Consider the following 26,153-nt stretch of genomic DNA (forward strand, 5'->3'; position numbering starts at 1 on the left):
GTATCCTGCAATTTGACTATATTCACTTACTATTTCTAAACGCTTTTTAGTGGATTCTTTAGGGTTTTCTATATATAAAATTATGTCATCCACAAATAGGGACAGTTTCACTTCTTCCTTTCCAATTTGGATCCCTTTTATTTCTTTTTCTTGCCTGATTGCTCTGGCTAAGACTTCTAATACTACGTTAAATAAGAGTGGTGAAACTAGGCATCCTTGTCTCGTTCCTGTTCTTAGAGGGATAGCTTTCAGTTGTTCTCCATTGGGAATGACATTAGCTGTGGGTTTGTCATATACAGCCTTTATTATGTTCAGGTATTTTCCTTCTATGCCCATTTTATTTAGAGTTTTTATCATAAATGCATGCTGTATCTTTTCAACTGCTTTCTCTGCAGCTATTGAGATGATCATGTGACTTTTATTCCTCTTTTTGTTAATGTGGTGTTATCACATTGATTGATTTGTGGATGTTGAACCATCCCTGCATCCCTGGAGTGAATCTCACTTAATCATGGTGTATGATCTTTTTAATGTATTGTTGTATTCAATTTGCTAGTATTTTGTTGAGGATTTTTGCATCGATGTTCATCAACGATATTGGCATGTAATTTTCTTTTTTTGTGTTGTCCTTGTCTGGCTTTGGAATCAGGGTAATGTTGACTTTGTAGAAGGAGTTAGGAAGCTTGCCCTCCTCTTCAATTTTTTGGAAGAGTTTGAGAAGGATAGGTATTAAGTCTTCTTTGAATGTTTGGTAGAATTCACCAGGGAAGCCATTTGATCCTGGACTTTTGTTTTTGGGGAGGTTTTCGATTACTATTTCAATCTCCTTACTGGTGACTAGTCTATTCAAATTCTCTATTTCTTCTTGATCCAGTTTTGGAAGGTTGTATGATTCTAAGAATTTATCCATTTCTTCTAGATTACCCAATTTGTTGGCATATAGCTTTTCATAGTATTCTCTTATTACTTTTGTATTTCTATGACGTCCATTGTAATTTCTCCTTTTTCATTTCTGACTTTATTTATTTGAGCCTTCTCTCTTTTGTTCTTGGTGAGTCTAGCTAAAGGTGTCTCAATTTTGTTTATCTTTTCAAAGAACCAGCTCTTGGTTTCATTAATTTTTTCTGTTGTTTTTTACTCTCTATTTTATTTATTTCTTCTCTGATTGTTCTTATTTCCTTCCTTCTGCTGATTTTGGGCTTTGTTTCTTCTTCTTCTTCCAGTTCCTTTAGGTGCACTATTAGATTGTTTGTTTGGAATTTTTCTTGTTTGTTAAGGTAGGCCTGAATTGCCATGAACTTCCCTCTTAGAACCACTTTTGCTCTATCCCATAAATTTTGGCATGTCATATTTTCTTTTTCATTTGTCTCCAGGTATTTTTTTAATTTATCCTTTGATTTCTCCATTGACCCAATTGTTGTTCAGCAGCATTTTGTTTAATCTCCACATATTTGTGGCTTTTCTGATTTTCTTCCTGTAATTGATTTCTAGTTTCATTATCTTTGTGGTCAGGAAAGATGTTTGGTATTATTCTAATCTTCTTAAGTTAGTGAGACTTGTTTTTGGCCTAATATGTGATTGAGCCTGGAGAATGGTCCAGGAGCATTTGGAAAGAATGTGTATTCTGTGGTTTTGGGATGGAATGTTCTATATATATCCACTAAGTCCATCTGGTCTAATGTGTTGTTTAAGGCCAATGTTTCCTTATTGATCTTCTTTTTAGATGACCTATCCATTGGTGTAAGTGGAGTGTTCAAGTCTCCTACTATTATAGTGTTACTGTCTATTTCTCCTTTTTTGTCTGTTAATAATTGCTTTACATATATAGATGCTCCTATGTTGGGTACATAGATATTTACAAGTGTTACATCCTCTTCTTAGATTGTTCCCTTTATCATTATGTAGTGCCCTTTGTCTCTTGTTACAGTTTTTGTTTTAAAGTCTATTTTGTCTGATATGAGTATTGCTACCCCAGCTTTCTTTTCATTGCCATTTGCATGGAGTATCTTTTTACATCCTTTCACTTTCAATTTGTGGGTGTCTTTAGGTCTGAAGCTTGTCTCTTGTATGCAGTATATATATGGGTCTTGTTTTCTTTGTCCAATCAGCCAGCCTATGCCTTTTGGTTGGAGCATTTGGTCCATCGACACTTAAAGTAGCTATTGAAAAATATGTCTTTGTTGCCATTTTGTTACTTTTTTCTGGGTGTTTTAGTAGTTCTTCTCTGTGCCTTTCTTCTTCTCTTTTTCTCTTCCCTTGTGGTTTGATGGCTTTCTTTAGTAATATGTTTGACTCCCTTTCTCCTACTTACTCATATATTTATTACAGGTTTCTGGTTTGTGATTACCATGAAGTTCATGTATAGTAATCTACGTATACAGCAATCTATATTGAGTTGATAGTCTCTTTAATTTGACCTCTTTCTAACAGCTCTACTCTTTTACTCCCCTCCTCCCACATTTAATTTTTTGATATCATATCTAACCTCTTATTTTGTGTGAGTGTATCCATTCCCTCTTATCATTGAAATAGGTAATTTTAGTACTTTTGTCTTTTGACCTTCATATTATCTTAATAGGTGGTTGATCTGCTACCATTCCTGTATTTTTGCCTTTCGTAGTGATTTTATTGTGGTTTCTTTTTTTTGGATAATTTTCTTATTCTTATATGTGATCTTCTCTTTCCCACTTAAATAAGTACCTTCAGCAGTTCTTGTAGAACTGGTTTCTTGGTGATAAACTCCTGGTTTCTTGGTGATAAACTCCTTTAATTTGTGCTTGTCTGGGAAACTCTTTCTCTCTCCTTCCATTCTGAATGATAACCTTGTCAGGTAGAGTATTCTTGGCTGTAGGTTTTTTCCTTTCAGCACTTTAAATGTATTGTGCCACTCTCTTGTAGCCTTTAGGGTTTCAGCTGAGAAGTCAGCTGATAGCCTTATGGGCTTTCCTTTGCATGTCAGTCATTGCCTTTCAATTGCAGCTTTTAGGACTCTCTCTTTATCTTTAATTTTGGACATTTTAATTATAATGTGACTTGGTGTGGGCCTCTTTGGGTTTATCTTGTTTGGTGCTCTTCGTGCTTCATGTACTTGGATGTCTGTTGCCTTCCTTAGGTTAGGAAAGTTTTCAGTTATAAAATAAATTATTCAAGTAAATTCTCTACCCCTTTGTCTCTCTCTTCCTCTTCTGGGACACATATAATATGAATGTTAGTGCACTTGATCTTGTCCCGGAGTTCTCTTAGACTGTTCTCGTTCTTTTTCGCTTTTTCTTTTATCTGTTCAGCTTGGGCGATTTCCTCTAGTTTTTTGTCCAGCTCACTGATCCCTTTTTCTGTATCATCTACTCTACTATTGAGACCCTCTAGTGAATTTTTCATTTCCAGTATTGTATTCTTCATTTCTGATTGGTTCTTTTTTATATTTTCCAATTCTTTGTTGACGATCTCACTGTGTTCATCGAGTCTTCTCCCAAGATCAGTGAGCATCCTTACGAATTTTTGGTTGAACTCTTTGTCAAGTAGATTGCTTACTTCTCTTTCATTTCACTCTTTTTCTGGAGTTTTCTCCTGTTCCCTTGCTTGGAATGTATTCCTTTACCTCCTCATTTTGCCTCTTTGTGCTTATATCTATGCATTAGGTGACTGAGCTATGTCTCCTGATGTTGGAGAAGTGGCCTATGTAAAAGATACCTTCTGGGGCCTAGCAGTGTGCTTCTCTCTCGTCACTAGTCCAAATGTTCCAAGAGTGACCCCTGTGTAGGCTACTTGTGTCCTGCTACAGCAGGGCTGCTCTTACTGCAGGTACCCAGAGAATCTAGGCTTCCCCCCCCAACCCCGGCTGTCTATTTGTAAATTGGGTTTGAGGAGCCCCAGCACAGTTGGCAGCAAGGTCTAATAGCACGCTCCTGTTGCAGTTTTTCTGTTAAGTGAGTAGGCGTCCAGTGTGGCTGGTTGCTAGGCTCGGGAGCTTACAATTGCTGTAGGCCTCAGGCCTACAAGGCTGTGGTCAGCTCTCTCAGGATTGCAGCTGAGTGGGGATGGCCCCAGGCATGGGTGCTCCCAACTGTTTCAGGCTTTGGAAGGTAGGGCACATCCCCTATAAGGCTGTTTGACAAGCACAGGTCTTCTGCCACTTATAACCCCACCACACATACAGGTCCACACACACTGTCCACACAGTCCTGGCACATGCACACCTCCTGACCCCCTGAAGCAGACCCAGTCATCCCACTGCAGAGACCCCCCCCACATTCTCCACCAACACCCTCAACACTCCACCTGCTCCTCATGCAGGCCCTGCCCCCAGAGGAGGACATACTTGCTTGCCTGCAGAAGATCAAGGCACCCAGTCGATGCAGCCAACAGGTAGCCTGAGGGCTTGCTCTTGCGTGGGACCAGTCCCTAGGGCAGGCTGCCTGCCCTGGCTGAGCAGGATTAAATCACACTCTAGTGGGTGTGGCAGACCTCTGGGCTAACAGGCCAGGGGATGAACCCCAATTGTCTCTGTGTCAGCACACTTGTACTTGTTCACAACAATGGCTGTGCCAATGCGTCGGTCTCTGGAGAGGCCTCATCTCTCACCAACATGCACCCAGAACTTACCAGCTGAGTCTCTTTTCATCAAAGGCCTGTGTACCTTTCTTTCTGGTGATTTTAGGTAGCTTTCTGAAACAGGTGGATTTGTGCATGTGCCCTTTAACAGTTAGGTCTTTCCGCTTATGTCCAATAGCTTTTCTAGGGGTATTCCCTGTTGTAGTTACTAGTCAGTGAAGGCAGATATTATGACACTTGTCTCATTTGCGCTGAGTCCTAAAGGTGCTTATAGCGGTATTGGACCCCTGCTCAGGTTCACACTCCTCCAGAGAAGGCTGTGTACCTTAGGGTTGCTCCCAGTCAGCTGGCTGTGAAGCTCTGTGGCTTGGGAAAGTGGCTTTTTTCTCTCCAGAAAGGAATTTTTGCTTCTTTCATTTAAGTCAGGAAAGTCGTTGGTTGTGGGGGTTCTTTTTAACCAGTTTTCAGTAATCTCTCTCAGGAGTAATTTTCCAAGAATAGCTATAGCTTCGTTTTCATCATGGGAGGAGGTGAGTTCAGAGTCTGCCTAAACTACCATATAGAAGATATCCTGTCTTTCTTTTCTTATGTGAGCCACCACCATAGCATGGCCACCAACGGACAAGTAGTGTACGTCTGTGCCTAGGATATGAACCATGGCTGCCAAAGTGGAGTGCACTGGAACTACAAGATCCATATTTTTAATTTCAAATACATCACCACCCCTCATATTAAACTTACTTAGAAAAACACACAGTAGGTCCTAGGTCTCAACAAAGGTGACTATATAATACAGCACCCAAGAGAGGACACTTCTGAGAGTGAAAAGGACACACTATTAATAATTATTCTGAGATAACAGCCACAGACTGAGATGGTCCCAAGCAAAACGTTCGCCCTTCTCTAATACAAGATGCCAGACAGAGTAGCCAACAGCAGAACAGAGAGCCTAGAAATAGATGCCCGTTAACATACGTCACCGTTCTTTGACAAAGGAGCACAGACCATACAATGGAGCAAAGACAGTCTTATCAACGAATGGTGCTGGAAGAACTGGACATCCACGTGCGAGACAATGAACGTGCACATGGACCTTTACACCTTTACAAAACGGAAATCAAAATGCATTATAGACCCACATGTCAAAAGCAAAACTCTAGAATTCCTAGAAGACAGTAACACGGAAGAAAACCGAGATGACCTCTTTAGAAACATGACTTTCTAGATGTGACAGCAAAATCAAGATCATGAAAGGAATAACCGATAAGCTGGACTTCATTAACATTTTAAACTGCTGCTCCACAAGACACAATGTCAAGAGGATAAAATCACAAGCCACAGACTGGGAGAAAATATTTGCAAAAGGCACAGTTGATAAAGGAATAACAAATATACAGATACGCAAAGAAATCTTAAAACTAAACAACAAGAACACGCACAACCAGATTAAAAAATGGGGCAAACAACTTAACAGACATCTGGCCAAAGAAGACATAAAAATGGCAACTAAGAGTACGAGACGATGCTCCACATCATATGGCTCCAGGGAAATGCAAATTGAACAACAATGAGATACCACTACACACCTGTTAGAATAGTCAAAACTATGGAACACTAACAACAGCAATTGCTGACAAGCATGTGGAGCAATGGAGACACTCATTCAGTATGGGTGGCAAGGCAAAACGGAACAGCCACTCTGGAAGGCAGTTTAGGGGTTTCTTACAAAACCAAGCATAACCCTTAACGTACGATCCAGCTTAACATACGCTCCTTGGTATTTACCCAAAGGAGTTCAAAACTTACACGCAGATGAAAACCTGCACACAAATGTTGATAGCAGCTTTACTCGTAATCGCCAAAAAGCGGAAGCAACCAAGATGTCCTGCACCAGATGAACGGATAAACAAACCGTGGTACATCTAGTCAACGGCATATTATTCAGCGCTAAAAAGCAACGAGCTATCAAGCTGTGAAAAGAAACCTTACATGCATGTTACTTTGTGAAAGAAGCCAATCTGAAAAGGTTGCATACTGTATGAGGCCAACTATATGACATTCTGGACGTGGCAAAATTGGGGCGACAGGAAGAGATCGGTGGTTGCCAGGAGTTGGCGGGGAGAAGGATGAATAGGCGGAGCACAAAGGATTTTTAGGGCAGTGAAAATACTCCATCGTTATGAAACTCTAATGACAGATTCATGTCATTCTACTTTTATCCAAACCCATAGAATGTATGACACCAAGAGTGAGTCGCAATGTAAACCATAAATCAGATAATATTCTATTATGGCTTTCATTTTCCAATTCTGGTAATCGTATTATGGTTACGGAAGTGAAAATTTTCTGATTTTGATCACTGTGCTGTGGTTAGGTGTCCCTGAAGGTAGAAAAATAAAACTGAAATATTCAGGAGTAAAGGGTATGTGGTCTGCATTTTCTCTCTAATGATTCAGGAATAGAGCCTAAGTGTGTAGGAAGGTGTGTGTCACGTGTGTGTCTATCAAACATCTTCTGCCTCAACTCACATAAAAATCAGGTCTAGATACAGGTATATTGAGAGAGAGAGCTCTTTCTATGTGTATATCTATATCTAAACGTATTTTCTTTCTCTCTCTCTCTTTCTATATATATCTATAGATCGATAAATAGATAGATAGATAGATTTATGTCTATATACCTACATACCCATATGATGGGAGTAACAAAGGAAATGTGACAAAATGTTAACAATTGGAAAAGTAAGTAAAGGGTATACTGGAGCTTTTGGAACCATTTGCGAGAAATTTCTGTATGTGTTGGAATATTGTTCAGTCTTAAAAAGAAATGAAATTCGGACACACGCTGCAACATGGATTGACTTTGAGGGCATTGTGCTAAATGAAATAACTAGTCACAAGAAGACAAATTTTGCATGATTCCACTGACATGACATACCTAGAGTAGTCAAACTCACAGAGACAGAAGGTAGAATGGTGGTTGCCAAGAGCTTGGGAAAGGGGCAACGGGGAGAGTAGTTTAATGTGTACAGAGTTTCAGTTTTGCAAGACGAGAAGAGTTCTGCAGGTTGGCTGCACAACAATATGAAGGTACCTAACGCTACAGAATGGCACACTTAAAAATGCTGAAGATGATCTATTTTAGGTTACATGCATTTACCACAATTTAGAAATCTGCGTAAGTTTCGAATTCTTACAATGGAAAAAGTGTTTCAAAAATAGCTCTCCTGGTGCTTGTTCTGGTGAAAATGAGATTGGGGAAAAAAGGAGATAGTACAAAAAAGCTGACGTTGCAAAACCAAAAATTTTCTGTCTCAACTCATCCTACATTCAACCTATTCTCCCAAGGAAACTTGAAAGTGCATTTAGAACAATGCCCCTTATTGAGTCTATGTCTTGATTTGCTCTGTCAACCTCCTGACTAAAGACTCAAAGGGCTATCTTCACTGGGTCTCTCCACACTCTGTCTGGAGTCGGCTCCCTGTTTTGTGGTCAGCTCTCACTCTTCTCAGCATTCACGTGGGAGAGGGAACATCGAGCTGCACAGACTCTCCAGCCCTTAAAAGCCCATATAGCGGCAGAGACAACATACCCTCTCCTCATCCCAGACATCACCCCTAAAGATGTCCACATACCTGGGAATGCACAGTCTAGGAGTGCATCTCTAGAAGAGCCTACCTCTCTAGAAAGCTACATTTGGTAGGTCTACGGTTCACGATTGGAGTTTGTATTGTTTGTAGAGCCTCAAGCATGACCCCTCATTGCCTTGCCAGTGCTACTAGGATTGAGCCAAAACCATTCAGCAGAGCCTACAATGCCCTTCAAAACCTGGCCCTGCCAGCCCTCATCCTTGTGGCGCACCTCTCTCCCCTCAATCCTGTTCTCCAGTCCTGACCTCCTTTTATTTCCTCCCAAGAGCCATATGCCTTCCAACACTGCTCAATGACGTCAGAAAAAGAAGTGAGAGGTATAAGGACTGGACAGGAAAAATGAAAATTATCGCTGTGTTCAGATGACATGACTAAGTACCCGGAAAATTTTTGTTCCATCTAATAAGCACTTAAATGGTATTTATTACGTGCCAGACATCGTCCTAAGTGTTTAACACTTATTTGGTCCTCATAACAAATCATCACGGAGCCTGGAGAGTTGTTCTATGTTAACGTAAACACCAAGAAATGCAACAACATGTCATTTGAGATTTCCTACATGGGACAGTGATGTGACCAACTTATTTGAAGAAGGATTCTGTGAATCTAAGAATATGATAAACATGACTTAGCTCAGTGGATCCGAAATTTTAGAAAAGATCTTAGAATCATTGTCCAGAATACTCCGCATTCCCATGGATAATGCCGCGTCTGCATTTCACTCATTCTCTCTCTCTCTCTCTCTCTCTCTCTGAGTATATACGTCACCTTTTGTTGGTGGTTCCATCACAGATTACTTCTGTCAGTTCATCGGGGTCATTTCTAAAGAATTAAAAGCATATATGATCAGACTCCTAGTGACTTCATAGAGTTACACTCTTGTTTGCAATTAGTTACAAGTAGTCTTCAAGTGGTAAACTGGTTGAACCCTAAAAACTTATGTGGATGTTAGTTATTTGGAAACTAGTATTTTAATCTTCCCTAGAAATAGGGCTTTCTATAGTTGTAACGAAGATCTTCGGCCGGTCAAAAAGCCTAATGAATGAAGATATTGAAATACAATTCTTCACTACTGAACCTTACTCTCACGTGTAATTGCATCGAGGTTGAATTTAGCTCAAAATTCAACTCCAGGTTGTAGGTACACATTTCCCCAGCTCCTCCTAATTTCCTGATCCTCAACACCCTCCACCACATCCTGACCCTTCATGTATCATGTATGTCTTTTCTGTTCCTCATACAGGGTTCAGATGACTGCAGGTCTGAGGCACGGGCTCCCTCCAGTATGACGGTGGCTTGGCATTCGGGACACCAGCTTTAGATGGTGGCAGAGCTCTGGAGGCTGACGAAAGGAGCCGAGGTCTGTTTAGCTCCATTCTCTTCTGCTGAGAGCTCCACTGCTCCCTCTCCACTGCTACCGTCTCCTTGCTCCAAATAGGATTCTCTCCTCTCCTGGCCCACTCTAGCAGAGTCTTACACACAGGCATTCTGAGAGTTTCCTCAAAGCTTTGGCTACTACTTTCTAAGGCTCACAAACAAACCGTGAGTAAGAAGTCTCCCTCTTCTGACTCCTCCTTCCTTTGGCCACCTAGGCCCAACAGGAAAGAAAGTTACCTACAGAAGCTTATAGTCTCTTATGGAAACCTGTTGTTGCCATCGATGCCCCCCATACCTTTCACCACTCAGATCACTCATGTCAACTCACCCCATCTTGTCACTGTTGCCAGACGACATTCGGGAAGAATCCATAACCCTGCCATAGAGTAAAAACCATGTACAAAAAATAGAGTCAGACATTTTGGAAGATAATCAGGTTCTTTTTCCCAACAGAATTGCAGCACACAAAAAGTAAAGTCACGAGGAAACACGACAGAAACAAAAGCATCCGTTTCAGGGTCCAGCACTGGAACCTCTGACACAGTTTCCGGGTTCTGTATGTGCGTGTGTGCGTGTCTGTGTGTCCCTGTGTGTATCCACTGGAAAGAGAATGAAGGGAACAAGGGAGACATAGCATTCATGATTACACCTCCTTCCTTCTTCACCATTTTGTTTCTCCTTCATGCACTCTGGAATCAATTTGGGAAACGTGAGAGGGATCTGAGTGTGTCGGGATGGGGAGGTGCATCCAAGTAAGAGCTAACACAGAGATATAGATAGAAAGAGAATACACAAGAACAATGAACACACAGTGTCAGGGCCTAGTCCCTGGTTGTTATCTGGTAGGAAAGAAACAAGTAGGAAGGTCAACGATGACCAAATGATGATTAAAAGATTTTCTGACCTGCGTGAAGACCATGCGTTTACAATGATTCTTTTTCTTTTTCTTTTTCTCTACAGTCCTCTCAGAAAACGTTATCTGGTTATATTATCCAAAATCAAGACTTGTCACCTCAAAACTGGCTTGGGTAATCTTTTCTCTATTTATCTTTTTCTTCATCTACAAAATAAGACACTTGCAAAATGCACTTTGAGTCTGTCACCTTCACAGTATCATGCTAATATTCAGCATTGCACAAATATTATTGATTTTTGGACAGCCTGCACTCTTCACCAAATTCTTTCAAATTTCATTAACTCTGTATCTGGCAACAATATACATTAGTACGTATATCTTAAAGTTCAAATACACTTAAAGGTTCTCATCAAAGTAACACACCCTGATAATTTCCAGAGAAATCATGGGTTCCTATCAAGACGCCAAATGGTACGGCATGTTGCATCCTCCTCCCAAAACTTCAGAAGTCTAAGGAACTATGCATTCCCAGAAATAACAAGAGTGACAACCCTGGGAAATGACAGAGGCCTGAAGGCTGTCTCTTAATTGGTGGGTAGCCTGGGGTTAGGGGCAGTGGGTGGCAGCCTTGAGGGGCTCAGTGTGAGGGAAAATTTTAAGGACCGTTCTTGCCTCTCCCCTGAGTTGCTTGGAAGCGATCACTTTCCTTTCTCAGCAGAAACAAGTAGCAACCACCCAGATGTAGCTAGGATAAAATTAGAGTAGCATTAGGTTAGCTGATGAAAGCAGGGAAGGGCTGAACAATCCTTGATCCTTCACTCCTCCACCTCCTCCGTCTCCCAAGCCCCAGGTGACAACCTCAAATGCCTCCTCAAATGCCGCTTTCCCCAAGAGCTCAAAGGTGACAGATCCTGACCACAGGAGTTGAGTGGTCACAGTGTTTCACGGTTTCTGAGACTGTCTGCGCCTGGGGCCATCACCTGCCCTCATATTAAACTTACTTAGAAAAACACACCTTAGGTCCTAGGTCTCAACAAAGGTGACTATATAATACAGCACCCAAGAGAGGACACTTCTGAGAGTGAAAAGGACACACTATTAATAATTATTCTGAGATAACAGCCACAGACTGAGATGGTCCCAAGCAAAACGTTAGCCCTTCTCTAATACAAGATGCCAGACAGAGTAGCCAACAGCCACAAGGAATGAAAGCTCACAAGTCAAAACAATTACATACCTGAGGAGTACAACGACTGAAAAAGAAATACAACAAAGTGAGCAACATAGACCATTTGAAGTAGAACTACTGGAACATACTGGAACATGAGCATGACAAATACACTTAAAGATACAAGGGAAGATGTTAGTAGCACGAAGTGACAATGAGAAAGCATAAGGAAAACCTCATGAGGAAATAGGTGTAAAAGGACGATTGTTAAAGACTTAAGTCATGGGATAAATAGCAGTGTGGATACATGAGAACAGCAAATTATTTAGACATGGAAAATGACATTGAGAAACTCTCCCAGAAAACAGAATAAAACAATAAAGTGAGAGAATATTTGAAAGAACAGCAGTGTGATATGGTGGGTAAAAAAAGACATCTAACATCTGAAATAAATGAAATCCAAGACAACTAAGATGAAAAAAAAAGAAAACAGAGAAGATGAAATATTCAAAAACTAATGAAGATAAATTTCACAAAGTTAAAGAAGGAAGTAAAAAATTATCTGTAAAGGATCCATGGAAATGAAGAGAAAATTCTAAAAGCTTCCAAAAAGAGCAAAGAAAATAAGAACAGACTGACACGATCTCTCTCCAGAGCAAACAGAACACATCTTGTTTGAGAGCACACAAGTGACATTTATGAAAACAGACAACATATTTGGACATAAACAAAGCATTAATAACGTGCACGGGAGCAATATCATATAGATTTTCTCTGACCGTATCGCAACTGCAATAGCTTTTTAAAAGTCAACATAATACCAAAGAAGAAAAAAGTTGAAGGACTGACATGAGCCAATGTCAAAATTCACTATAAAGCTACAGCAATCAAGACAGTGTGGTACTGGTGAAAGAACAGACAAATGGACCAAAGGAGCAGAACAGAGAGCCTAGAAATAGATGCCCGTTAACATACTCCACCGTTCTTTGACAAAGGAGCACAGACCATACAATGGAGCAAAGACAGTCTTATCAACGAATGGTGCTGGAAGAACTGGACATCCACGTGCGAGACAATGAACGTGCACATGGACCTTTACACCTTTACAAAACGGAAATCAAAATGCATTATAGACCCACATGTCAAAAGCAAAACTCTAGAATTCCTAGAAGACAATAACACGGAAGAAAACCGAGATGACCTCTTTAGAAACATGACTTTCTAGATGTGACAGCAAAATCAAGATCATGAAAGGAATAACCGATAAGCTGGACTTCATTAACATTTTAAACTGCTGCTCCACAAGACACAATGTCAAGAGGATAAAATCACAAGCCACAGACTGGGAGAAAATATTTGCAAAAGGCACAGTTGATAAAGGAATAACAAATATACAGATACGCAAAGAAATCTTAAAACTAAACAACAAGAACACGCACAACCAGATTAAAAAATGGGGCAAACAACTTAACAGACATCTGGCCAAAGAAGACATAAAAATGGCAACTAAGAGTACGAGACGATGCTCCACATCATATGGCTCCAGGGAAATGCAAATTGAACAACAATGAGATACCACTACACACCTGTTAGAATAGTCAAAACTATGGAACACTAACAACAGCAATTGCTGACAAGCATGTGGAGCAATGGAGACACTCATTCAGTATGGGTGGCAAGGCAAAACGGAACAGCCACTCTGGAAGGCAGTTTAGGGGTTTCTTACAAAACCAAGCATAACCCTTAACGTACGATCCAGCTTAACATACGCTCCTTGGTATTTACCCAAAGGAGTTCAAAACTTACACGCAGATGAAAACCTGCACACAAATGTTGATAGCAGCTTTACTCGTAATCGCCAAAAAGCGGAAGCAACCAAGATGTCCTGCACCAGATGAACGGATAAACAAACCGTGGTACATCTAGTCAACGGCATATTATTCAGCGCTAAAAAGCAACGAGCTATCAAGCTGTGAAAAGAAACCTTACATGCATGTTACTTTGTGAAAGAAGCCAATCTGAAAAGGTTGCATACTGTATGAGGCCAACTATATGACATTCTGGACGTGGCAAAATTGGGGCGACAGGAAGAGATCGGTGGTTGCCAGGAGTTGGCGGGGAGAAGGATGAATAGGCGGAGCACAAAGGATTTTTAGGGCAGTGAAAATACTCCATCGTTATGAAACTCTAATGACAGATTCATGTCATTCTACTTTTATCCAAACCCATAGAATGTATGACACCAAGAGTGAGTCGCAATGTAAACCATAAATCAGATAATATTCTATTATGGCTTTCATTTTCCAATTCTGGTAATCGTATTATGGTTACAGAAGTGAAAATTTTCTGATTTTGATCACTGTGCTGTGGTTAGGTGTCCCTGAAGGTAGAAAAATAAAACTGAAATATTCAGGAGTAAAGGGTATGTGGTCTGCATTTTCTCTCTAATGATTCAGGAATAGAGCCTAAGTGTGTAGGAAGGTGTGTGTCACGTGTGTGTCTATCAAACATCTTCTGCCTCAACTCACATAAAAATCAGATCTAGATACAGGTATATTGAGAGAGAGAGCTCTTTCTATGTGTATATCTATATCTAAACGTATTTTCTTTCTCTCTCTCTCTTTCTATATATATCTATAGATCGATAAATAGATAGATAGATAGATTTATGTCTATATACCTACATATCCATATGATGGGAGTAACAAAGGAAATGTGACAAAATGTTAACAATTGGAAAAGTAAGTAAAGGGTATACTGGAGCTTTTGGAACCATTTGCGAGAAATTTCTGTATGTGTTGGAATATTGTTCAGTCTTAAAAAGAAATGAAATTCGGACACATGCTGCAACATGGATTGACTTTGAGGGCATTGTGCTAAATGAAATAACTAGTCACAAGAAGACAAATTTTGCATGATTCCACTGACATGACATACCTAGAGTAGTCAAACTCACAGAGACAGAAGGTAGAATGGTGGTTGCCAAGAGCTTGGGAAAGGGGCAACGGGGAGAGTAGTTTAATGTGTACAGAGTTTCAGTTTTGCAAGACGAGAAGAGTTCTGCAGGTTGGCTGCACAACAATATGAAGGTACCTAACGCTACAGAATGGCACACTTAAAAATGCTGAAGATGATCTATTTTAGGTTACATGCATTTACCACAATTTAGAAATCTGCGTAAGTTTCAAATTCTTACAATGGAAAAAGTGTTTCAAAAATAGCTCTCCTGGTGCTTGTTCTGGTGAAAATGAGATTGGGGAAAAAAGGAGATAGTACAAAAAAGCTGACGTTGCAAAACCAAAAATTTTCTGTCTCAACTCATCCTACATTCAACCTATTCTCCCAAGGAAACTTGAAAGTGCATTTAGAACAATGCCCCTTATTGAGTCTATGTCTTGATTTGCTCTGTCAACCTCCTGACTAAAGACTCAAAGGGCTATCTTCACTGGGTCTCTCCACACTCTGTCTGGAGTCGGCTCCCTGTTTTGTGGTCAGCTCTCACTCTTCTCAGCATTCACGTGGGAGAGGGAACATCGAGCTGCACAGACTCTCCAGCCCTTAAAAGCCCATATAGCGGCAGAGACAACATACCCTCTCCTCATCCCAGACATCACCCCTAAAGATGTCCACATACCTGGGAATGCACAGTCTAGGAGTGCATCTCTAGAAGAGCCTACCTCTCTAGAAAGCTACATTTGGTAGGTCTACGGTTCACGATTGGAGTTTGTATTGTTTGTAGAGCCTCAAGCATGACCCCTCATTGCCTTGCCAGTGCTACTAGGATTGAGCCAAAACCATTCAGCAGAGCCTACAATGCCCTTCAAAACCTGGCCCTGCCAGCCCTCATCCTTGTGGCGCACCTCTCTCCCCTCAATCCTGTTCTCCAGTCCTGACCTCCTTTTATTTCCTCCCAAGAGCCATATGCCTTCCAACACTGCTCAATGACGTCAGAAAAAGAAGTGAGAGGTATAAGGACTGGACAGGAAAAATGAAAATTATCGCTGTGTTCAGATGACATGACTAAGTACACGGAAAATTTTTGTTCCATCTAATAAGCACTTAAATGGTATTTATTACGTGCCAGACATCGTCCTAAGTGTTTAACACTTATTTGGTCCTCATAACAAATCATCACGGAGCCTGGAGAGTTGTTCTATGTTAACGTAAACACCAAGAAATGCAACAACCTGTCATTTGAGATTTCCTACATGGGACAGTGATGTGACCCACTTATTTGAACAAGGATTCTGTGAATCTAAGAATATGATAAACATGACTTAGCTCAGTGGATCCGAAATTTTAGAAAAGATCTTAGAATCATTGTCCAGAATACTCCGCATTCCCATGGATAATGCCGCGTCTGCATTTCACTCATTCTCTCTCTCTCTCTCTCTCTCTCTCTGAGTATATACGTCACCTTTTGTTGGTGGTTCCATCACAGATTACTTCTGTCAGTTCATCGGGGTCATTTCTAAAGAATTAAAAGCATATATGATCAGACTCCTAGTGACTTCATAGAGTTACACTCTTGTTTGCAATTAGTTACAAGTAGTCTTCAAGTGGTAAACTGGTTGAACCCTAAAAACTTATGTGGATGTTAGTTATTTGGAAACTAGTATTTTAATCTTCCCTAGAAATAGGGCTTTCTATAGTTGTAACGAAGATCTTCGGCCGGTCAAAAAGCCTAATGAATGAAGATATTGAAATACAATTCTTCACTACTGAACCTTACTCTCACGTGTAATTGCATCGAGGTTGAATTTAGCTCAAAATTCAACTCCAGGTTGTAGGTACACATTTCCCCAGCTCCTCCTAATTTCCTGATCCTCAACACCCTCCACCACATCCTGACCCTTCATGTATCATGTATGTCTTTTCTGTTCCTCATACAGGGTTCAGATGACTGCAGGTCTGAGGCACGGGCTCCCTCCAGTATGACGGTGGCTTGGCATTCGGGACACCAGCTTTAGATGGTGGCAGAGCTCTGGAGGCTGACGAAAGGAGCCGAGGTCTGTTTAGCTCCATTCTCTTCTGCTGAGAGCTCCACTGCTCCCTCTCCACTGCTACCGTCTCCTTGCTCCAAATAGGATTCTCTCCTCTCCTGGCCCACTCTAGCAGAGTCTTACACACAGGCATTCTGAGAGTTTCCTCAAAGCTTTGGCTACTACTTTCTAAGGCTCACAAACAAACCGTGAGTAAGAAGTCTCCCTCTTCTGACTCCTCCTTCCTTTGGCCACCTAGGCCCAACAGGAAAGAAAGTTACCTACAGAAGCTTATAGTCTCTTATGGAAACCTGTTGTTGCCATCGATGCCCCCCATACCTTTCACCACTCAGATCACTCATGTCAACTCACCCCATCTTGTCACTGTTGCCAGACGACATTCGGGAAGAATCCATAACCCTGCCATAGAGTAAAAACCATGTACAAAAAATAGAGTCAGACATTTTGGAAGATAATCAGGTTCTTTTTCCCAACAGAATTGCAGCACACAAAAAGTAAAGTCACGAGGAAACACGACAGAAACAAAAGCATCCGTTTCAGGGTCCAGCACTGGAACCTCTGACACAGTTTCCGGGTTCTGTATGTGCGTGTGTGCGTGTCTGTGTGTCCCTGTGTGTATCCACTGGAAAGAGAATGAAGGGAACAAGGGAGACATAGCATTCATGATTACACCTCCTTCCTTCTTCACCATTTTGTTTCTCCTTCATGCACTCTGGAATCAATTTGGGAAACGTGAGAGGGATCTGAGTGTGTCGGGATGGGGAGGTGCATCCAAGTAAGAGCTAACACAGAGATATAGATAGAAAGAGAATACACAAGAACAATGAACACACAGTGTCAGGGCCTAGTCCCTGGTTGTTATCTGGTAGGAAAGAAACAAGTAGGAAGGTCAACGATGACCAAATGATGATTAAAAGATTTTCTGACCTGCGTGAAGACCATGCGTTTACAATGATTCTTTTTCTTTTTCTTTTTCTCTACAGTCCTCTCAGAAAACGTTATCTGGTTATATTATCCAAAATCAAGACTTGTCACCTCAAAACTGGCTTGGGTAATCTTTTCTCTATTTATCTTTTTCTTCATCTACAAAATAAGACACTTGCAAAATGCACTTTGAGTCTGTCACCTTCACAGTATCATGCTAATATTCAGCATTGCACAAATATTATTGATTTTTGGACAGCCTGCACTCTTCACCAAATTCTTTCAAATTTCATTAACTCTGTATCTGGCAACAATATACATTAGTACGTATATCTTAAAGTTCAAATACACTTAAAGGTTCTCATCAAAGTAACACACCCTGATAATTTCCAGAGAAATCATGGGTTCCTATCAAGACGCCAAATGGTACGGCATGTTGCATCCTCCTCCCAAAACTTCAGAAGTCTAAGGAACTATGCATTCCCAGAAATAACAAGAGTGACAACCCTGGGAAATGACAGAGGCCTGAAGGCTGTCTCTTAATTGGTGGGTAGCCTGGGGTTAGGGGCAGTGGGTGGCAGCCTTGAGGGGCTCAGTGTGAGGGAAAATTTTAAGGACCGTTCTTGCCTCTCCCCTGAGTTGCTTGGAAGCGATCACTTTCCTTTCTCAGCAGAAACAAGTAGCAACCACCCAGATGTAGCTAGGATAAAATTAGAGTAGCATTAGGTTAGCTGATGAAAGCAGGGAAGGGCTGAACAATCCTTGATCCTTCACTCCTCCACCTCCTCCGTCTCCCAAGCCCCAGGTGACAACCTCAAATGCCTCCTCAAATGCCGCTTTCCCCAAGAGCTCAAAGGTGACAGATCCTGACCACAGGAGTTGAGTGGTCACAGTGTTTCACGGTTTCTGAGACTGTCTGCGCCTGGGGCCATCACCTCCCCTCATATTAAACTTACTTAGAAAAACACACCTTAGGTCCTAGGTCTCAACAAAGGTGACTATATAATACAGCACCCAAGAGAGGACACTTCTGAGAGTGAAAAGGACACACTATTAATAATTATTCTGAGATAACAGCCACAGACTGAGATGGTCCCAAGCAAAACGTTAGCCCTTCTCTAATACAAGATGCCAGACAGAGTAGCCAACAGCCACAAGGAATGAAAGCTCACAAGTCAAAACAATTACATACCTGAGGAGTACAACGACTGAAAAAGAAATACAACAAAGTGAGCAACATAGACCATTTGAAGTAGAACTACTGGAACATACTGGAACATGAGCATGACAAATACACTTAAAGATACAAGGGAAGATGTTAGTAGCACGAAGTGACAATGAGAAAGCATAAGGAAAACCTCATGAGGAAATAGGTGTAAAAGGACGATTGTTAAAGACTTAAGTCATGGGATAAATAGCAGTGTGGATACATGAGAACAGCAAATTATTTAGACATGGAAAATGACATTGAGAAACTCTCCCAGGAAACAGAATAAAACAATAAAGTGAGAGAATATTTGAAAGAACAGCAGTGTGATATGGTGGGTAAAAAAAGACATCTAACATCTGAAATAAATGAAATCCAAGACATCTAAGATGAAAAAAAAAGAAAACAGAGAAGACGAAATATTCAAAAACTAATGAAGATAAATTTCACAAAGTTAAAGAAGGAAGTAAAAAATTATCTGTAAAGGATCCATGGAAATGAAGAGAAAATTCTAAAAGCTTCCAAAAAGAGCAAAGAAAATAAGAACAGACTGACACGATCTCTCTCCAGAGCAAACAGAACACATCTTGTTTGAGAGCACACAAGTGACATTTATGAAAACAGACAACATATTTGGACATAAACAAAGCATTAATAATGTGCACGGGAGCAATATCATATAGATTTTCTCTGACCGTATCGCAACTGCAATAGCTTTTTAAAAGTCAACATAATACCAAAGAAGAAAAAAGTTGAAGGACTGACATGAGCCAATGTCAAAATTCACTATAAAGCTACAGCAATCAAGACAGTGTGGTACTGGTGAAAGAACAGACAAATGGACCAAAGGAGCAGAACAGAGAGCCTAGAAATAGATGCCCGTTAACATACTCCACCGTTCTTTGACAAAGGAGCACAGACCATACAATGGAGCAAAGACAGTCTTATCAACGAATGGTGCTGGAAGAACTGGACATCCACGTGCGAGACAATGAACGTGCACATGGACCTTTACACCTTTACAAAACGGAAATCAAAATGCATTATAGACCCACATGTCAAAAGCAAAACTCTAGAATTCCTAGAAGACAATAACACGGAAGAAAACCGAGATGACCTCTTTAGAAACATGACTTTCTAGATGTGACAGCAAAATCAAGATCATGAAAGGAATAACCGATAAGCTGGACTTCATTAACATTTTAAACTGCTGCTCCACAAGACACAATGTCAAGAGGATAAAATCACAAGCCACAGACTGGGAGAAAATATTTGCAAAAGGCACAGTTGATAAAGGAATAACAAATATACAGATACGCAAAGAAATCTTAAAACTAAACAACAAGAACACGCACAACCAGATTAAAAAATGGGGCAAACAACTTAACAGACATCTGGCCAAAGAAGACATAAAAATGGCAACTAAGAGTACGAGACAATGCTCCACATCATATGGCTCCAGGGAAATGCAAATTGAACAACAATGAGATACCACTACACACCTGTTAGAATAGTCAAAACTATGGAACACTAACAACAGCAATTGCTGACAAGCATGTGGAGCAATGGAGACACTCATTCAGTATGGGTGGCAAGGCAAAACGGAACAGCCACTCTGGAAGGCAGTTTAGGGGTTTCTTACAAAACCAAGCATAACCCTTAACGTACGATCCAGCTTAACATACGCTCCTTGGTATTTACCCAAAGGAGTTCAAAACTTACACGCAGATGAAAACCTGCACACAAATGTTGATAGCAGCTTTACTCGTAATCGCCAAAAAGCGGAAGCAACCAAGATGTCCTGCACCAGATGAACGGATAAACAAACCGTGGTACATCTAGTCAACGGCATATTATTCAGCGCTAAAAAGCAACGAGCTATCAAGCTGTGAAAAGAAACCTTACATGCATGTTACTTTGTGAAAGAAGCCAATCTGAAAAGGTTGCATACTGTATGAGGCCAACTATATGACATTCTGGACGTGGCAAAATTGGGGCGACAGGAAGAGATCGGTGGTTGCCAGGAGTTGGCGGGGAGAAGGATGAATAGGCGGAGCACAAAGGATTTTTAGGGCAGTGAAAATACTCCATCGTTATGAAACTCTAATGACAGATTCATGTCATTCTACTTTTATCCAAACCCATAGAATGTATGACACCAAGAGTGAGTCGCAATGTAAACCATAAATCAGATAATATTCTATTATGGCTTTCATTTTCCAATTCTGGTAATCGTATTATGGTTACGGAAGTGAAAATTTTCTGATTTTGATCACTGTGCTGTGGTTAGGTGTCCCTGAAGGTAGAAAAATAAAACTGAAATATTCAGGAGTAAAGGGTATGTGGTCTGCATTTTCTCTCTAATGATTCAGGAATAGAGCCTAAGTGTGTAGGAAGGTGTGTGTCACGTGTGTGTCTATCAAACATCTTCTGCCTCAACTCACAATAAAATCAGGTCTAGATACAGGTATATTGAGAGAGAGAGCTCTTTCTATGTGTATATCTATATCTAAACGTATTTTCTTTCTCTCTCTCTCTTTCTATATATATCTATAGATCGATAAATAGATAGATAGATTTATGTCTATATACCTACATACCCATATGATGGGAGTAACAAAGGAAATGTGACAAAATGTTAACAATTGGAAAAGTAAGTAAAGGGTATACTGGAGCTTTTGGAACCATTTGCGAGAAATTTCTGTATGCGTTGGAATATTGTTCAGTCTTAAAAAGAAATGAAATTCGGACACACGCTGCAACATGGATTGACTTTGAGGGCATTGTGCTAAATGAAATAACTAGTCACAAGAAGACAAATTTTGCATGATTCCACTGACATGACATACCTAGAGTAGTCAAACTCACAGAGACAGAAGGTAGAATGGTGGTTGCCAAGAGCTTGGGAAAGGGGCAACGGGGAGAGTAGTTTAATGTGTACAGAGTTTCAGTTTTGCAAGACGAGAAGAGTTCTGCAGGTTGGCTGCACAACAATATGAAGGTACCTAACGCTACAGAATGGCACACTTAAAAATGCTGAAGATGATCTATTTTAGGTTACATGCATTTACCACAATTTAGAAATCTGCGTAAGTTTCGAATTCTTACAATGGAAAAAGTGTTTCAAAAATAGCTCTCCTGGTGCTTGTTCTGGTGAAAATGAGATTGGGGAAAAAAGGAGATAGTACAAAAAAGCTGACGTTGCAAAACCAAAAATTTTCTGTCTCAACTCATCCTACATTCAACCTATTCTCCCAAGGAAACTTGAAAGTGCATTTAGAACAATGCCCCTTATTGAGTCTATGTCTTGATTTGCTCTGTCAACCTCCTGACTAAAGACTCAAAGGGCTATCTTCACTGGGTCTCTCCACACTCTGTCTGGAGTCGGCTCCCTGTTTTGTGGTCAGCTCTCACTCTTCTCAGCATTCACGTGGGAGAGGGAACATCGAGCTGCACAGACTCTCCAGCCCTTAAAAGCCCATATAGCGGCAGAGACAACATACCCTCTCCTCATCCCAGACATCACCCCTAAAGATGTCCACATACCTGGGAATGCACAGTCTAGGAGTGCATCTCTAGAAGAGCCTACCTCTCTAGAAAGCTACATTTGGTAGGTCTACGGTTCACGATTGGAGTTTGTATTGTTTGTAGAGCCTCAAGCATGACCCCTCATTGCCTTGCCAGTGCTACTAGGATTGAGCCAAAACCATTCAGCAGAGCCTACAATGCCCTTCAAAACCTGGCCCTGCCAGCCCTCATCCTTGTGGCGCACCTCTCTCCCCTCAATCCTGTTCTCCAGTCCTGACCTCCTTTTATTTCCTCCCAAGAGCCATATGCCTTCCAACACTGCTCAATGACGTCAGAAAAAGAAGTGAGAGGTATAAGGACTGGACAGGAAAAATGAAAATTATCGCTGTGTTCAGATGACATGACTAAGTACCCGGAAAATTTTTGTTCCATCTAATAAGCACTTAAATGGTATTTATTACGTGCCAGACATCGTCCTAAGTGTTTAACACATATTTGGTCCTCATAACAAATCATCACGGAGCCTGGAGAGTTGTTCTATGTTAACGTAAACACCAAGAAATGCAACAACCTGTCATTTGAGATTTCCTACATGGGACAGTGATGTGACCAACTTATTTGAAGAAGGATTCTGTGAATCTAAGAATATGATAAACATGACTTAGCTCAGTGGATCCGAAATTTTAGAAAAGATCTTAGAATCATTGTCCAGAATACTCCGCATTCCCATGGATAATGCCGCGTCTGCATTTCACTCATTCTCTCTCTCTCTCTCTCTCTCTCTCTGAGTATATACGTCACCTTTTGTTGGTGGTTCCATCACAGATTACTTCTGTCAGTTCATCGGGGTCATTTCTAAAGAATTAAAAGCATATATGATCAGACTCCTAGTGACTTCATAGAGTTACACTCTTGTTTGCAATTAGTTACAAGTAGTCTTCAAGTGGTAAACTGGTTGAACCCTAAAAACTTATGTGGATGTTAGTTATTTGGAAACTAGTATTTTAATCTTCCCTAGAAATAGGGCTTTCTATAGTTGTAACGAAGATCTTCGGCCGGTCAAAAAGCCTAATGAATGAAGATATTGAAATACAATTCTTCACTACTGAACCTTACTCTCACGTGTAATTGCATCGAGGTTGAATTTAGCTCAAAATTCAACTCCAGGTTGTAGGTACACATTTCCCCAGCTCCTCCTAATTTCCTGATCCTCAACACCCTCCACCACATCCTGACCCTTCATGTATCATGTATGTCTTTTCTGTTCCTCATACAGGGTTCAGATGACTGCAGGTCTGAGGCACGGGCTCCCTCCAGTATGACGGTGGCTTGGCATTCGGGACACCAGCTTTAGATGGTGGCAGAGCTCTGGAGGCTGACGAAAGGAGCCGAGGTCTGTTTAGCTCCATTCTCTTCTGCTGAGAGCTCCACTGCTCCCTCTCCACTGCTACCGTCTCCTTGCTCCAAATAGGATTCTCTCCTCTCCTGGCCCACTCTAGCAGAGTCTTACACACAGGCATTCTGAGAGTTTCCTCAAAGCTTTGGCTACTACTTTCTAAGGCTCACAAACAAACCGTGAGTAAGAAGTCTCCCTCTTCTGACTCCTCCTTCCTTTGGCCACCTAGGCCCAACAGGAAAGAAAGTTACCTACAGAAGCTTATAGTCTCTTATGGAAACCTGTTGTTGCCATCGATGCCCCCCATACCTTTCACCACTCAGATCACTCATGTCAACTCACCCCATCTTGTCACTGTTGCCAGACGACATTCGGGAAGAATCCATAACCCTGCCATAGAGTAAAAACCATGTACAAAAAATAGAGTCAGACATTTTGGAAGATAATCAGGTTCTTTTTCCCAACAGAATTGCAGCACACAAAAAGTAAAGTCACGAGGAAACACGACAGAAACAAAAGCATCCGTTTCAGGGTCCAGCACTGGAACCTCTGACACAGTTTCCGGGTTCTGTATGTGCGTGTGTGCGTGTCTGTGTGTCCCTGTGTGTATCCACTGGAAAGAGAATGAAGGGAACAAGGGAGACATAGCATTCATGATTACACCTCCTTCCTTCTTCACCATTTTGTTTCTCCTTCATGCACTCTGGAATCAATTTGGGAAACGTGAGAGGGATCTGAGTGTGTCGGGATGGGGAGGTGCATCCAAGTAAGAGCTAACACAGAGATATAGATAGAAAGAGAATACACAAGAACAATGAACACACAGTGTCAGGGCCTAGTCCCTGGTTGTTATCTGGTAGGAAAGAAACAAGTAGGAAGGTCAACGATGACCAAATGATGATTAAAAGATTTTCTGACCTGCGTGAAGACCATGCGTTTACAATGATTCTTTTTCTTTTTCTTTATCTCTACAGTCCTCTCAGAAAACGTTATCTGGTTATATTATCCAAAATCAAGACTTTTCACCTCAAAACTGGCTTGGGTAATCTTTTCTCTATTTATCTTTTTCTTCATCTACAAAATAAGACACTTGCAAAATGCACTTTGAGTCTGTCACCTTCACAGTATCATGCTAATATTCAGCATTGCACAAATATTATTGATTTTTGGACAGCCTGCACTCTTCACCAAATTCTTTCAAATTTCATTAACTCTGTATCTGGCAACAATATACATTAGTACGTATATCTTAAAGTTCAAATACACTTAAAGGTTCTCATCAAAGTAACACACCCTGATAATTTCCAGAGAAATCATGGGTTCCTATCAAGACGCCAAATGGTACGGCATGTTGCATCCTCCTCCCAAAACTTCAGAAGTCTAAGGAACTATGCATTCCCAGAAATAACAAGAGTGACAACCCTGGGAAATGACAGAGGCCTGAAGGCTGTCTCTTAATTGGTGGGTAGCCTGGGGTTAGGGGCAGTGGGTGGCAGCCTTGAGGGGCTCAGTGTGAGGGAAAATTTTAAGGACCGTTCTTGCCTCTCCCCTGAGTTGCTTGGAAGCGATCACTTTCCTTTCTCAGCAGAAACAAGTAGCAACCACCCAGATGTAGCTAGGATAAAATTAGAGTAGCATTAGGTTAGCTGATGAAAGCAGGGAAGGGCTGAACAATCCTTGATCCTTCACTCCTCCACCTCCTCCGTCTCCCAAGCCCCAGGTGACAACCTCAAATGCCTCCTCAAATGCCGCTTTCCCCAAGAGCTCAAAGGTGACAGATCCTGACCACAGGAGTTGAGTGGTCACAGTGTTTCACGGTTTCTGAGACTGTCTGCGCCTGGGGCCATCACCTGCCCTCATATTAAACTTACTTAGAAAAACACACCTTAGGTCCTAGGTCTCAACAAAGGTGACTATATAATACAGCACCCAAGAGAGGACACTTCTGAGAGTGAAAAGGACACACTATTAATAATTATTCTGAGATAACAGCCACAGACTGAGATGGTCCCAAGCAAAACGTTAGCCCTTCTCTAATACAAGATGCCAGACAGAGTAGCCAACAGCCACAAGGAATGAAAGCTCACAAGTCAAAACAATTACATACCTGAGGAGTACAACGACTGAAAAAGAAATACAACAAAGTGAGCAACATAGACCATTTGAAGTAGAACTACTGGAACATACTGGAACATAAGCATGACAAATACACTTAAAGATACAAGGGAAGATGTTAGTAGCACGAAGTGACAATGAGAAAGCATAAGGAAAACCTCATGAGGAAATAGGTGTAAAAGGACGATTGTTAAAGACTTAAGTCATGGGATAAATAGCAGTGTGGATACATGAGAACAGCAAATTATTTAGACATGGAAAATGACATTGAGAAACTCTCCCAGGAAACAGAATAAAACAATAAAGTGAGAGAATATTTAAAAGAACAGCAGTGTGATATGGTGGGTAAAAAAAGACATCTAACATCTGAAATAAATGA

General features: G+C 41.0%; 2 protein-coding genes across 3 annotated transcripts in view; one reads left to right on the top strand and one right to left on the bottom strand.

The window, feature by feature from the left end:
• Positions 1 to 26,153, top strand: part of LOC138918380 (mitochondrial ornithine transporter 1-like) — a 132,316-nt gene that overhangs the window by 79,372 nt on the left and 26,791 nt on the right. Inside the window, exon 4 of one of the 2 annotated variants that reach the window (XM_070239644.1) lies at positions 9,444 to 12,091. The exons of the other annotated variant lie outside the window; for it this stretch is intronic. Coding sequence (XP_070095745.1) covers positions 9,444 to 9,454 — 11 coding nt within the window. The 3' untranslated portion in view covers positions 9,455 to 12,091. Of the gene's footprint in view, positions 1 to 9,443; positions 12,092 to 26,153 lie in introns of those variants that run through there. 2 annotated transcript variants of the gene reach the window in all.
• LOC138918367 (uncharacterized) overlaps positions 1 to 26,153 on the bottom strand; it is a 201,741-nt gene that overhangs the window by 69,348 nt on the left and 106,240 nt on the right. Inside the window, exons 34-39 of the mRNA XM_070239620.1 lie at positions 24,002 to 24,049; positions 23,065 to 23,118; positions 16,956 to 17,003; positions 16,019 to 16,072; positions 9,906 to 9,953; positions 8,969 to 9,022 (exon numbers count right to left, since the gene is read on the bottom strand). Coding sequence (XP_070095721.1) covers positions 8,969 to 9,022; positions 9,906 to 9,953; positions 16,019 to 16,072; positions 16,956 to 17,003; positions 23,065 to 23,118; positions 24,002 to 24,049 — 306 coding nt within the window. The remainder of the gene's footprint in view (positions 1 to 8,968; positions 9,023 to 9,905; positions 9,954 to 16,018; positions 16,073 to 16,955; positions 17,004 to 23,064; positions 23,119 to 24,001; positions 24,050 to 26,153) is intronic.

Source organism: Equus caballus, chromosome 17, assembly GCF_041296265.1.
Source record: "Equus caballus isolate H_3958 breed thoroughbred chromosome 17, TB-T2T, whole genome shotgun sequence".
Lineage (NCBI taxonomy): Eukaryota > Metazoa > Chordata > Mammalia > Perissodactyla > Equidae > Equus > Equus caballus.